Raw genomic sequence first — 15,386 nt, 5'->3', positions numbered from 1 at the left:
AAGCCTGTTTGATCATTATGTATTAGTCCTGGTAGGATAATTTCAAGTCTCTTAGAGATGATGGAAGTGAACAACTTATAATCAATATTTAATACACTGATTGGGCGGTAGTTACTACAATTTAGATGATCTTTTCCTTCTTTTTTAATTATAGAGATTATTGCTTCTTTCCATGACGGGGGTACAATTTTTCCCTTCATTACCCAATTAAATGTTTTCTGCAAGATGGGAGTCAAATGATCCTGCATTATTTTATACCATTCTGGGCCAAATCCATCTGATCCTGCCATTTTACCCCCTTTTAATCTTTTAATTGCCGAGTGAATTTCTTCTCTGGTTATTGTGGATACTAACAATTTATTTTGTTCCTCTGTCACTGTTGGTAGCTCCAAATTAGATAGAAAAATATTAACATCTTGGTTGTTATCTACATGGTTTTGGGAGTAAAGTTTTCTGTAATAGTTCTGAAAACATTGTTGAATTTTCTCCTCTTCGGTTTCTAATTGGCCATCTAAAGGATTTCTTATTTTGTGTATCGTCCTCTCTGCTTGCTGCTTTCTGAGTTTATATGAAAGAAGTTTTAATGATTTCCCGCCTACATCACAGTACTGCTGTTTGTTAAAAATTATTTTTCTCTGTACTTCAACCATGTTTAAGTCGTCTAATTCTTTTTTAAATTTTGCTATATCCGATTTAATGCTGTCGTTCATAGTCACAGAGTGTTCGTGTTGCAGTTTTAACAATTTATCTTCCAGGTATTTACGTTTTTGTATGTTTTCCTTTTTTAAGTGGGTGGATATACTAATTATTTTCCCTCTAATCACCGCCTTCATTGCGTCCCATAATATTCCTGGTGACACCTCCTCATTATCATTTTGAGCTAAATAATTTTCTATTTCTTTTTTTAACTTCTCTTTAATGTTTGGATAGTTTAAAATATTTGTATTCATCCTCCATAATGTAGATCTCTTTTTCCCATTCAGACAAATATCAGCGTAAACTGGATTATGGTCAGAGATTGTACATGGACCGATTTCGCAGGTTTTAATTTTAAACAAATCATTCTTGAACGTAAGAATGTAATCTAACCTAGAATATAAGTTATGAGGATGGGAGAAGTGGGTATATTCTCTATTAGTTGGGTGATGTTCTCGCCATACATCCACTAATCCTAAATCGTCCATGAGGTGTCCCATCCTCTTGCCAATATTTCGTCCATCGCCTTTCCCACTAGAAGAATCAAATTTGGTGTTTAATAAAATATTGAAGTCACCACCGCATATTAAAGTTCCCTGACTCCTCGTTGTTGCAATTTCGAGAATCTGTCTATACAAGGACCATTTGCTGCCCGGTGGAATGTATATATTCAGGATGGTGGTCATGATACCATCAATCCTGCCCGTAATCATTATGTAGCGACCTTCTTTATCTTTGTACTCTGATATGTGTTGATAGTTGAGAATTCCAGATAACAAAATTGCCACTCCCCTTCGCCTCCCAGACTTGTGGGACGAAAAAAACACATGTTTAAAACCCATCTTGTTTAACTTAACATGCTCGCTATCCGGTAGATGTGTTTCCTGCAATAAAACAATTTGGGCTTTATCTCTCTTAAGTTTAGATAGGACTTTCTGCCTTTTTACTGGACTATGTAAGCCATTAATGTTGTTTGACACCAATTTTATCAACCTGCTACTCATCTAACTTATATTTCTTAATTATATCACAAAGATTATTGGGCTCCCCGCTCACTCTAAAAAACACTGAACATAGAACATATAAAGAAATCAACATTAAGAACAAACAGAACTCAAACTGAACTCTTGACTTCCAAGGTGGGGGTCTCGGATGAGAACCCTGCTTCACCTCCGAAGGCAGCTTCTTCATCGGTTGATGAAGGGGCCCTTGGTGGCTATGGCTTCGGTGTAGAGAGCACCGTAAGAAACCTGTCTTATTTACTTATTGTACTTCATAAACCAAATACAAATCTTAATTGTTAGTAACAGAGTGAATAAACCTTAATTTTCCTTATGCGTGGGAGAAGACCTCTTGAAGGCTCTGAGTTTTTCTTTGTAACCGGCTGCGGGGTCCCGCCTCTTGTTTGCTGGCCCACTCCCCGATCCGCCGCGTACTCTGGTCCAGGTCAGCTGCTTCAGATGCTCCAGGGCCGTTTCTGGTGACTTAACGACCCGCACAGCGTAGCCTCTACTGGACATGTCTTCAGTAGCTTCCACCACTGTATTGTAGATCTTTGTTTCATCTCCATATTTCACCCTCAGCCGGGCAGGAAAGAGAGTCTGAAAGGGGATTTGCTGCTCCTTCAGAATCTTGCGCACGTCTGCGTATTCTCTTCGTTTTTTCAAAATCAGAGGGGGATAGTCATGGTCCAAATTCACTTGCTTGCCGTTCCAGGTAAATCCTCTTTTCTGCCATGCTTTGCGAAGGAGAAGTTCTTTGGTTTTAAAACTGAGGAATTTCACAACAATAGATCGCGGGGGAGCGTCGCTTGGAGGCGAAGGGCCTAGAGAGCGGTGGGCCCGTTCAATGTGTATGTCGAGCTCGTCTTGGGTCAGCGCCAAGCCCTCACGGAGCAACTTCTCCACAAAGTCACCCATTGACGCCGAGTCCCGTTCTGCCGCCTCGGGTACGCCATAAATGCGTATGTTCTCTCTTCGTGTACGGCTTTCTAGGTCCATTAGTTTATCCTCCAGCTTTATCTGTAGCTTTATTATTTCAGAGACGGCGTCCTCCGTGGTTAAAATCCTCTCCTCCGCTTTTTCAATCCGATCCTCAGCCTCATCTAGTCTGGTGTTCATCTTTCGAATTTCTTCTTTTATTTCCCCCAGATGCGCATTATTTTCCTGTCGGAAGCCTCTTAATTCCTGCAATACCGTCTCCCATTCAGCCATAGTATCACTGTTGTTTGTTTAGTTCAAGTCAGAAAGTGCAGCGGTAATTTTCCAGACCGGAGGTTCGAGATGAATAGCAGTTGGCATTAGCTAAAATGCTAGCAATATTTTCTCGACTTTAAACGTCCGCTTATTAGCGTTACAAAGCATCGGTTTTGAAGTATTTCGCTCACCCCAGATCTTTTTCACCTTTATAGGTATGTTTTCGTCGTTTAAGTGGGGTTGGGATTTCAATTTCTTAGGTTCTCTAGGGAGCCCGTTCACAGCGCGGCCATCACGATGACGTTCAAACCGGAAGTCCCCCCATGGGTATCTTAAACCTGCATGTGTGTTTCTGCATGTCTTAATATGTGTCCTTTTAGGAATATCCCAGTGAGATACGTCTATTAGAGCTAACTGAAACTTAATTCAGCTAACGCCACAGTGCCAACATTAGTTCTGAAAAATAACTAATTTTAAGCAATATTCCATTCCTTTTTAAACAGATATCTGAAGTTGGAAGTATCTAACTTAATTCTCTTCGTTTGGTAACCACTGTTTTTCATGACCAGTCACTTCTTGGTCTATTTCTAATGCCTATCTTGCCAACGATGAGCTATTTGTGACCCATTTCCTGGTCTGTCGTTGACCCAAACAGAAAGTTGGCGTGACTGGTCCACCAGACCCACAGATGCGCTGTCCGTCAGTCATTGAATTTGGCAAGTTTGAAATCCAGACCTGGTACTCGTCTCCGTACCCGCAGGAGTACAGCAGGTAAGCTAACGCAACGAAAAATACTAGCACAAAATGTACATGACTTCCAGTCCAGTCCACAAGTTGTCGCTTGCTGTCGTCTGTTATCTGAATGGGCTTGTTCCATGTTTAACCATCTTCTCGTCCGTCTTCATAGGCTCCCCAAACTGTACCTGTGTGAGTTCTGCCTGCGCTACATGAAGAGCCGCAGTATCCTCTACCAGCACATGAAGAAGTGCAGCTGGTTCCACCCTCCGGCCAACGAGATCTACAGGAAGGACAAGGTTTCTGTTTTTGAGGTGAGTAATGTGTTCAGGGAACGCGACTGGGTGTCAAAAGATGAGACCAAAAGTCCTAATCATTGGCGTCTTACCCTTTCAACCCGCCACAGGTCGATGGAAACGTTAGCACAATCTACTGTCAGAACCTGTGTCTGCTGGCCAAACTTTTCCTGGACCACAAGACCCTTTACTACGACGTCGAGCCCTTCCTTTTCTACGTCCTCACGCAGAACGACAACAAAGGTTGCCATCTGGTCGGCTACTTCTCCAAGGTACGCAGGACTTGGAACGTAGGGAAGCTTTGTTTTCATGAGATAAATGCATTTACACCATTAAACCAGAAGCAGTGCGCAAACAACCTTTTCATATTTCCGTACAGCCACAAACTCCAGTTGTTATTCTAAAAGTTGTTGTAGAAGTTTAGCCACAAGTGACTCTTTAGGCCTTAAACAATGGCTCTTAACTTTGGCTAAAGGAATTAGAAGAAGCAGCTAATGTTTTAAGTGTAGATATAACAATAAATTGCAGTTTTAAACCGTTTTTAATATTGCTCGTATATTTGCACTAAAATTCCACACTGAAAGTTCCAGTAATATTCTTTTAGATCTGTTTTTCTTTTCATTATGTTGAAATTTATGTGGGTTTTTTTAATAACACATCATTTTCCATCCAGGGAAAAAACTACCCATCCTCTTTTTGCTAAATTTTGTTTATCTATATTTTTAATCGTAAAGAGAGGTTCCTTTTTTTTGTAGGACAGATTTCCTAAAGGAAATATTCATCTAAATTTACAATTTTTTCCCCCAAAAAAAGTTATGGGACATTATGAAACATGGCAGCATCATGATTATCAGTGAAGTGTAATCTTATCAAAGCGAATGAATTAGAGAAATTAGTGAAGTTAAATACGGAGAAATAGTTAAAAATTAGAGACTGCAGAAGATTTGAGTTGTACCTGCACGATAACAGTTCTGTTGTTGATTTAGACCAATCAGATGCAAGCCATACTTCTCAAATATTTTTTGGGGAAAAAGAATTTCTTACAATTATGCATTACCTTATCTATCCCATAAAATGGCATTAAAATAAACGGAAGTGTGCGGTTGGGACATGAGTTCAAAAGGACTGAATACTTCTGCAACTGAGGGGAAAAAACTAATCGGATTAAATGAAATAAACAAACTCTGCAGGCACACCCTACAATCCTATATTGAAGGATCATTCATCAACTTTTTTCCCTCTGCAAGAATGAAAACAGAATAAAAACCCTATGTCCATTCACTCAAAGAAAAAAAAAAATGCTAATATTCATTCTGTTCTTCTGCAGGAGAAGCACTGTCAACAGAAATACAACGTATCATGCATCATGATTCTTCCACAATACCAGCGCAAGGGCTACGGACGCTTTCTCATCGACTTTAGTAAGGCCTGCTGTCCACCCAAAACGCCTGAAAACGTCGTCCGTTGTCCTACAACGCATAAAACTGTTGTCGTTTCTTTCTAGGCTACCTGCTGTCAAAACGGGAAGGGCAACCCGGCTCCCCGGAAAAGCCCCTGTCGGACCTGGGCCGGCTGTCCTACATGGCCTACTGGCGCAGCGTGGTGCTGGAGTGCCTTCACGAGGTCCGCGACCGGCAGCTCACCATACGGCAGCTCAGCAAGAAGACGGGCATCTGCCCGCAGGACATCACCACCACCCTGCACAGCCTCAACATGCTGGAGCAGCGAGGAGACAGGTCAGGAGCGACGGCTTAAAGCCGCGCGGCTTCACACGTCCAGAGCGGTTCAGGGCTCCGCTCAGGTTTCCTCAAGTTGTCGCACATCGTAGTGAAGCACAGAAGTAAAGCAGGGATGCACGATATATCAGCGCTAACGTTGGCTGATATTAGTCACTTTTTAAGAGTATCGGTTCCGATAAATAAAACCGAGCCGATACGAACAACCTGTATTTATATTTATCTCGTTGCAGTCTGTTTCTGGTCATTTTTTTCCCCCAAACGTGTTGAAACAGTAGTGAAATATATATCTTGTCAGTCATGACAACAGCATTAATTGTGAATATTTATATCGACCCAAACTTTCATATTGGTGTATCTCTAAAGTAAAGTGTAGAGATGCGGCGATCCGATATTAATATCTGTATCGGTCCTGATGCTGAAAGAAATTGTAGATCACATTAGATTCTAGATTCCGCTTTCTGAACCACTTGAAAGAAGGTTTGTTGCAGTTTATTTTTTACATCTTTGACCAAGTTAGTCAACCTATTGTTTTTGTCAGTTTCAGTTTCATTATTTATTTTACATTGGCTGTTCTGCTAATTATTGCACTGACCCAACAAATTAAAGTTGTTTTTCGATGTTTGACCAAACTTGTGAAGCTACTGGAACAGATAAATGCTGTACCGGTGCAGAGTTGTCAAACAAATTTGTGATTTGGTACATTTTAGCCTCTGTTTTAAAAAAAAGAAACATCTCAAGTCAGTCAAGTACTGTTGAAGTTGAAACAACTGTAATGCTCCTTCTTTTTTTTTTTCTTTTTTTTTTTTTTTGCAGGCTTGTGTTGGTGCGAAGGGAAAAGGTGGTGGCCAACCACATGGCTCGCCTCCTGGCTCGGCCGCGACAGCTGGAAGTTGACCCCGAGTGTCTCCGCTGGACGCCGGTCATTGTCACAAATACCGTCGTCTCGGAAACGGATGGAGAGGAGGAGGAGGAAGAGGAGGACAACGAAGGACCAGACGATGGCATTCATAAGGTAGTAGGCACAACAAAATTGGGAGGGGGGGTTTATTTGACATAAAATTGATAAATATTTTATATATTTCTATGATCTGAGCAGATGAAACCAAGCCACAAGGTTCCAACAACACCCTGGCAGATGCAGCAGAGAGTGGAGGATGAAGAAACAAAGGGCTTCCTGGGGTTTCCCATCAACCAAAGCACCCCAGCTTCCCCATCCGTCCATGGCCAGCCGTCTGTCCCAGATGCTGCGCACCCTCCTCTGCCAACGAACGGCGAGCGTCGGCCGCGGGGTCGTCCACCCAAAAACTGCCCCTGGGGCAAGATAAAGAACAGCACGCGCGTCGGACGGCCACCCAAGATCCGCCCCATGGAAGACGAGGACGATGAAGACGATGAGATTCTGGGGGAGGGCCGGACAGCTGGCTCTTCGAGCAGCCCACCGTCCCTTTTCTCCTTGGATAGACAGGGAGACTCCTCAGCTTTTCACTCTCTGGACTTGGCGAGGTACCCCTCCATAACCCCTACCACGCGAAGAGGGCGACCGCCGAGAAAGAAGAGGGGCCCGAAGCCTAGGCTTCCAGACGGGACTGGGGAGGGACTGACACAGTCGGTCCTGTTCAGGTTAAATGAAGCGGCGTCTGTCGACAAGAGCTGCTTCAGCGAGAGCAGCGACGACGAGGAGGACGACGACGAAGATGACGACGAGGAGAGGGGATGCTCCCCGCCCATCCTCACCAAGCCAGCAATAGGCCTCAAATGCAAGGTAAGGAACTGGCTGAAGCTGTCAGAATTAGAGATGCACCAAGAAGGCCACTCAGAAAGTCAAAAATCCAATCTCACCAGCTTCGCTGTAGATGGTGTTACAGAGGGAAGGATTCTCTGAAGTTAACTGTTTTCAGTGTCGTTGAGGTATAAAAAATTTAATTCAGAGGAAAAAAATGAAATAAGCTATTGAAATGAAAAGTTTGTGATTCATTCAGCATCTAGGAGAGAGCAATACTTCTACTAGATAACAGGAAGGCAAACCGAGTCTGTTGAGATTTCAAAAAGAGTGTTAACATTTCCAAATCAAGCATACTTCCACACTTTGAGGGAATGACGTCGTCACATAGCGTTACAGTGTTTAGTGATGCTATGTGCACTAACCGAAGTGTTCGTCAATATAACATGCTAAATCCAACTTAACTTGATTCTTACCAGATCTGTTGGTCTAGTCTACATGGCCCAGAGTTCAATTGGGCCGATTTTATCACCTCACAGTGGATATCTGGAATCTGAACTGCTTAAGCAGAAGGCAGCTGGGCTTCTATTGAAGTGAAAAGAACTCCAGTTCTAGATTGTCTGGGTGTAAAAGCATCCTCAAATGTGCACTTTTCAATAATTTTTAACTCTTCATAAAATAGTAAAATCTGGTCTTACAATGACTGCTCTCTTTCACACATGGCACTAAGTTGCCTATAATTAGTTACTTTCTGGCAGAAAAGCAAGAAAAAAAAATAGTTTGAATCTTCTTTGCATGTCGGCTTATTAAATCATACATCTTAAATAAAATTTTGAATCAGCCACTACCTGTATTGGCAAAAAAAACAACAACAAAAAACTGAAGATCAGAACTCCAAAAATTCTGACTGGTGCATGTCCAGTGTGAATCCCCTACAAACTGCAGTTCCAGCTTTAGACAGAGATCGTGACGTCTAAATAGATTGCATTGTTCCTTCCTAGAAACCCCTAAAGAGGCCTCGGTTTCGTCGGAGCAGTCACCCACAGAGCAGCGTGGTGACGGAGACCATTTCCGAGACGACAGAGGTGTTGGATGAGCCCTTTGTAGACTCAGATTCCGAGAGGCCTATGCCCAGACTTGTAGAGGAAACGTCTCTGGGCCACCCACTGCGTCGCTACCCCCCAGCGAGATCTGCTCTGAGATTGTCTGAGCCAACACCCAAGAGACCTCGCCACTCCAACCTCTCTGATTCAGAGGAAGATGGTAAACAAATTGTTTTTGTTTTTTACGAAAGACATGAGGAGTTTAGTGTAGATATCTCTACATTCCCTGGTGTAGGTTTTTCATAATTCTTGCTTTTCTTCTTGCTTTTCCAGAGCTAACACCTGTTCTGAGTGTATCCGCACTGGCAGCGAGGCCATCAGAGTTAACAGTGGTCAACCCCGAGGTCCCTGTCAAGAAGAAGAAGGGTTGGCCAAAAGGAAAGAGCCGCAAACCGCAGTGGGCGAAATGCGATCCCGGGAAACCCCCCGGTGGTGGGCCTAACCAAGAAGGCGGCCAGATCCAAAGCAGAGATTTGCACACCCCTAAAATCAAAATGAAGCCTGGCCGCAAGCCGCGGGGCTGGTATCTTCAACGGGAGGAGGCGGAGAAGCAGGAGAAGGAAAGACAGCGGCTGGACAAAGACTCCCAGCTGCTCCAGGGAGAGGATCACACAAGTCTGCGACTCGGCGAAACTGACAAACAAAAAGACTCGGACGATGACGACTATTTCCCTAAACCTACCGAACAAAAAGTGCCCAAAAGGCGAGGGAGGCCGCCAAAGAACCGTTCCATCCACCAGCCACCGCAGCCTGCCGCCAAGCCTCCTCCCACCTCCGAGCCGGACGAAGAGGATGAAGAAGATGACGACGAGGACACTGAAACCGCATGGGTGGACGACAAGCCCAGCCGTCCACCATCCCGTCCCCTACTGTCCCCCTCTTCTTCCTCGTCTGCGTCAGGGCCACGGGCCCCACATTCCCAACCCCACGACGCAGAGGTAGCTGACGGGCAGGACGATGACGACAACGAAGACAGGGAAGAAGAGGAAAGTGGCAGCATGGGCAGCGGAGGCAGCAGCGTCACCAGGCGAGTGGCCGTCACACCGGGTTCCGGCAGCAGGCGGAGCGAAGAGCACGACGCAGATGACGAAGGTGACGGGCATTTAGAAGACAAGAGCAACAGCTGCAAGTCGAGAAAAAGACAGGATACGGACGACGAAGAAGACGAGGAGGATGAGGAGGACGAGGATGAGCCCACATCTCGGCCAAACTCTCCTCCGGTCAAAGAAGAACCCCAAGGTGGCGAGGCTTTTTTAGACATGGACAACAGCGTGGTGCCAACCTATGTCAGCAAGCAGGAGGAAGACGAGGAGGAGGAGGAGGCTGAGAAGGAGGTGCAGGAAGCCAAGTCTCCGCCTCCTTCCACTGACCCCGTGCAGGAGGAGAGGCGGCGCAGGGAGCAAGAGGAGTCGGCCGCAGCGGCTGCAGCCGTGGAGACGGTCACCGCTATGGCCGTCCCTTCTGAGAACATGCAGCTGGAGTCGCTACACCCGGACGACAAAGACGTCACGCTGTTGATGGAACCTCAACACGCACACTCCCACCCACACCAGCACTCTGAGTATAAGGAGGAGTTGGGCCAACACCATACACACCACCAGCATCAGCACTCCAACGAGCTGGACCTGGAGACGATGCAGGCCGTGCAGTCGCTGACGCAAGGAGAGGCCCAGGAGGAAGAGGCAGAGCCGCAGCCCCACCATGGCGCTTACCAAGACTGCGAGGAGACACTAGCTGCATGCCGGACCCTGCAGAGTTACAGCCACACGGGGGAGAACGAAGAGGAGGGTCTGCCTTTGGTGGAGGAGTGTGGAGCTTCACAACATAGCAGCCCACTCCCAAATCCTCCAGTGCCTCCTTTGCCCAACCAGTCTGTCCGCTCGGTCAACAGTCCAGGGTTGTCTTCAGCCGTCGTGGAGAGCGCGCCGGCCGGACAGAGGGGCGGTACGCCGGGCCCCACCGGATCCACAGGCAGCAGCAGCAGCAGCTACACCCAAATCACTCCAGAACACCCGAGCTCACTGTCTGCCCCATCCCAGCAGAATATGGAGACTTCTCCAATGATGGACGTGCCATCGGTGTCGGACCACTCGCAGCAGGTTGTGGACAGTGGCTTCAGTGATCTGGGCAGCATCGAGAGCACGACAGAGAATTACGACAACCCCAGCAGCTACGACTCCACTATGGGCGGCGGAGGGGGCAACGGAACAGGAAGCGGGGGTAACGGAGGGGCGATGTCGGGTGCAGTCGTGGCCGGACCCTCTGCAGCTTCGTCATCTTCCTCCTCCACCACCTCTGCCACTCCATCTTCCTCGTCTTCGCAGTCCAACAGTTGCTCCTTTGTGCAGACTCCCAGCCTCGCGCCCTCCACAGCAAATGGGGGGTCCCAGTTGGGAATGGGCAGCTGCAGCCTCATCCAGCAAACTGGACCAGGAGCTAGTAATGCAGTGCCGCAGCCTCCGCCACCCCCACCTCCTTCCAACACCCCCAGCTGCGGTATCAAGTCCCCTCAAAGCTGCGGAGTGATCGAGAGGCCCCCCAGCACCAACCAGCAGCAGCAGCAACCTCAGTCGCAGAAAAAGGTTCCCCAGCAACCGCCTCAGCAGCCGCAGCAAACCTCCAATCCTCAATCCCAACCTTCAGCGCCGCCGCCACCACAGCAACAGGCATTGTCCCAATGCAGCATGGGCAACGGTTTCGCCTCCACACCCATGATCATGGAGATCCCAGAAAGCGGAGGGGGCGGAGGAGGAGGCCGTGCCATCTACGAGCGGATGAGCCAGGACTTCGGCACAGGGAGCTATCCTCAGTCCACGGCCACTTTCAGCCTGGCGAAGCTCCAACAGCTCACCAACACTATCATGGACCCACACGCCATGCCCTACTCGCACTCTGCCTCCGTCACGTCGTACGCCACCAGCGTCTCCCTGTCCAACCCAGGCCTGGCCCCTTCGCCCCATGCCCTTCCTCAAGGCCAGCCCACCATGACCTCACCGGCCAACCTCAGCTCCAGCTCCATGAACCTGGGCTCGCTGCAGCTGCAGTGCAACATGCCAGCGACCAACATCAGCCTGGGTCCTCCGCAGTCGCACAGGTTGCAGGGGCAGATGGCCACGGTCAAAGGCCACATCTCCATCCGCTCCAAAGCCACACAGCAGCTGGCGCCAGCCTCGCATCAGCAGCAGCTCTACGGCCGCAGCTCGGCCATGCAGGGCACCACCCGGACGCTGACGGTGCAGCGCGGCATGATGCCCAACCTCATGCCCACGCCGGCGCCGTACAACTCCATGAACATGACGCCCCTGAACGCCATGTCGGCCGGTTACAGAATGCCGCAGAGTATGATGAACAGCGGTTACCACAGCAACCCCCCCTACATGAACCAGCCAGCGCAGTACCCCATGCAGATGCAGATGGGCATGATGGGAGGCCAGGGTTACCCCCAGCAGCCTATGCAGCCCAATCACCATAGCAACATGATGTACACGGGCCCTTCCCACCACAGCTACGCTGGCGTCCCGAAACAGTCGCCGTACATGAGCAGATGAGCAGGGCGACGGAGACGTGGGACCAGTATTGACTCTCATAATGTTTTTAAAATGCCCCTCGCTCCCCTCTGCCTGGTCCAGTGCCTCTGCTGGCAGCGAGGGGGGCGGGGCTAGGTTGATCGGAGGCGGAGTGTGCTTGGATATCCTGTTCCTCTGCGCAGTCATTTTTGTCCAGGTTTTTAATTTTTTTGGGGCTTGGTTCTCCCTTCAGCTGGCTGTGTTCGGGGATTCGGGACGCGTACCACAGGGCTGAATCAGGGGCCCCCTGACGTTCAAAGAGCCAAAATGGGGTACAGTGTCCCCTGGAGCGGGAGGTCAAGAACGACCAAAAAAAACAACTAAAACAAAACAAAGAAAACCATGAATGACCCAGAGAGACGATACAGGAATTCCTTCCTCCAACAGACTTTGAATGAGATTTAAAGAATGGTTAACTGAGTATATCCAACCATGCACACAATCTTTTAATTGATATAGGAAGCCTTATCTTAAAAAAAAAAGACCATGAAAGCTTGTAGGTGGACTGTTTTGTTAAACATAATGTTATATATTATTTTTCTTGTCGTCTTTTTTTTTTTTCTGTTCGTTTTTTCGGAGTACTCGTGTGCAGTCCGACCTCTTATTTGCTTTTGTCTTTATATGTGTGGCATTCCGAAACGGTGACACACACACCACACACACACACCCGCTAGGCCTCTCCGAAAAGGTTGAGCGTCTCTCCGAGGCAGCTCGGGTCAGACGACGGTTCCTCCAAAACAATTAAAATAAAATAAGATAAAAAGCGGAAGGCTCGGGTATCTGAGGCGGCGTCTGAGCTGTTTTCCAGAGTCTCTGTCTTCCCAGATGGACAGTGTTGTACCAAAAAACACGGCAAAGACAGAGGAGCCGAGCGTGTTACTGTCTTATTAATGATATGTCCATAAAAGAAACAAGTAGCATTATTTTCCAGTTTGCTGCCACTTGGAAACAATTTTAGATGTAAATATTCTGGTACTTCCCTTACACACGTATATATGTAACATCCACACACGCTGACTAGCCGTCGCCAATCGGCGGCTAGCTCAGGATCGTCCAACATTCAGCTCCTTCTTTTTGTCCACACTCCACTGACCGACGGTGTACAGTGTCAGTTCTTGTTGTTTTTAGCAGCTTGGGGGAAGCAGAGTTGACCTGCTCAGAGTCAAGGGTTCTTTATTTTTTATTTTTTTTAGTTAAAACTGTAGTGTTTCTTTCTGCACTCCCACTGACTAGACGTTTGGCAGCAGACATCCAGCCTTTCTGAAAGGTGTGCCTAAAATGCCCGGTCTAGTGCTCGGGTCGGCCCTCGGACGGAGGCGCACTTAAGCTAAAGCAGGGTGAGAGACGAGTGAGCGCTCCGACTTTCCCCATGGGGTACGGCGTTCAGATGACAGGTGTAAACAGGTCGCTCCATGTACCAGTATTTAAAGTCAAAAGAGGACGGGATTTTTTTGTTGTTGTTGTTCTCGTTTGTGTTTTTCTTTTTTCTACATGCATACTTTCTTTTGAGTGTATCGCTCTGTTCTGTTCTGTCCTCGTTTCTTTTGTCATTTGGTTTCTGAATTTTATCAGACTGGGCAGCTTTCTTTTATGACACAAAAGCTGACTCTTTTTGTCTTTAGAAAACTATTGTAGAGATTTTTTTTTTTCTATAATATAAAAAGGAAATTCTGACATTGATATTGGTACTGTCATTTTTTTGTCCCCCTCCCCCTCCGTACCTTCTCACTTCTGTTTCAGGAAACGACAACAAAAAAAATAACAAACATTTTTTTAGCTCGCCTCTTGGATAATTGCGAAGAAATTCAAAATGTAAAAAAAATTACCACTCACTTTTAGTGACTTTAAGATGCCTTTAACCTCTCCATTCCATCTCATCTCTAGAGTTTTTCTATCTTTCTGTAGTATATTAATGCTATTTTAAACAAAAGGACTACAAATATCTAAAGGTCACTTGGCATTGTTTTCGTTTTGTTTATTGTTTTTCTTTTTTACTCGTGTGCGTGCGTGTATGTGTGTGTGCGTGCGTGCGTGGGTATAGGATGACTTCCTTACATTTAAGAGGCATGTACAAATGAGCTCGGTATATTTGTCTGTTTATATTGCTTCCCTTTTTGTATCCTTTGTAATTGTACATGTCGCGTTGTATGCTAAGAGAGAGCGCAAAATAAAGAGACGCGGGTGACAGCGGAGCACACAGTGAAGGTTGAGTCGTGCTCAGCCGCCTCAGCTCTCTACTCTGTCCCTGTATGTATTTCAAGTTATTCATTTTGTTTTTATTTTTTATTTTTCTTTCTTAGCAAGAACTCTGTACATTTTAACATAAAATGGAAATAAATTATGTTGAGCCACTCACGTTTCTTTCCTGATGAAGCGGTCGTCGCCTCCAGCCACGCCTGAAAGGGTTTCTAGGCTCGGTTAGCATGTTTGTTCCACATAAAGTTAAATCGCAACAAGCTTCTTATGTTTTAGGTCGGTTACAATAACCAGAATGATTTCTTTTTGCTACATACCTCTGTTGTAATGTCAGAGGTTAATTTATTAATGTCTTCACAATCAGAAGTGTACAAATTGATTACCATCTCTTTAGGCAGTGAGGAAAACCCCAGATTTGGAAACCTGATAAACGACACATTTGAGTTAATTGGAGGCACACTAAATAAATAACTTTTCTTTGTTGAAAATTCAGCCAAGATACCAGAGAGTTGTGCAGCAGTACAAGCTTGGTTCACCCTTTTGAGCAATTTACCAATGCTTGAAGGTGCCGTGTTCATCTTTTCAATCTTATTCAAGTACAGACATGATGTAAATGTCCAATCATTGTACCGCTCAGGGAATATCCCAAAGATAAACGTGTTTTGGTCAGAATTTTGCAAATTGACCCCAGAAAAAAGACAAAGACCTTGTGAAGATGGCGGCTGAAGCTGGTAAGACCGAATCCTTGTTCACAGAGAAACGTGTTCAGATTGCAGTTTTCTAATTTACACAGAGACAAAGACCTTTATCAGTGGTCCAATGAAATCAAACTGTTACGACCATCATTGCATTTGGGAGGAAGTGGCAGAAAAACCATCCCAAAGTGAAGCATGGTGGTAGCGTCATCTTTGTGGGGCTGTTTTGCTGCAGGAGGAACTGGTGCACATCAGATGGCATCATTTTTAAAATGATGCCATCTGATTTATGAAGCAACATCTACAGGCATAAGCCAGGAAGTCAAAATCCAGGTGCAAGTGGCTTCCAGACAACAAAGTCCCTGATCTCAGTCCTATAGAGAATTTGTGGGTAGAATGTGTGTGGGTGAGACAGCCTACAAATCTGACTCCGATCCACTAGTTC

General features: G+C 46.3%; 1 protein-coding gene across 2 annotated transcripts in view; it reads left to right on the top strand.

Moving 5' to 3' along the window:
* kat6a (K(lysine) acetyltransferase 6A) overlaps nucleotides 1-14,401 on the top strand; it is a 39,292-nt gene extending 24,891 nt beyond the window's left edge. For both annotated transcript variants that reach the window (XM_044112752.1, XM_044112753.1), the window contains exons 9-17: nucleotides 3,547-3,662; nucleotides 3,799-3,940; nucleotides 4,033-4,194; nucleotides 5,250-5,343; nucleotides 5,427-5,658; nucleotides 6,475-6,673; nucleotides 6,758-7,423; nucleotides 8,383-8,644; nucleotides 8,758-14,401. In XM_044112752.1, the coding sequence (XP_043968687.1) occupies nucleotides 3,547-3,662; nucleotides 3,799-3,940; nucleotides 4,033-4,194; nucleotides 5,250-5,343; nucleotides 5,427-5,658; nucleotides 6,475-6,673; nucleotides 6,758-7,423; nucleotides 8,383-8,644; nucleotides 8,758-12,032 (5,148 nt within the window). In that variant the 3' untranslated portion in view covers nucleotides 12,033-14,401. The remainder of the gene's footprint in view (nucleotides 1-3,546; nucleotides 3,663-3,798; nucleotides 3,941-4,032; nucleotides 4,195-5,249; nucleotides 5,344-5,426; nucleotides 5,659-6,474; nucleotides 6,674-6,757; nucleotides 7,424-8,382; nucleotides 8,645-8,757) is intronic.
* Nucleotides 14,402-15,386: the final 985 nt, after the last annotated feature.

This window comes from Gambusia affinis, linkage group LG03, assembly GCF_019740435.1.
Source record: "Gambusia affinis linkage group LG03, SWU_Gaff_1.0, whole genome shotgun sequence".
Classification (NCBI taxonomy): domain Eukaryota; kingdom Metazoa; phylum Chordata; class Actinopteri; order Cyprinodontiformes; family Poeciliidae; genus Gambusia; species Gambusia affinis.
This window is presented reverse-complemented; position numbering and strand designations above follow the sequence as displayed.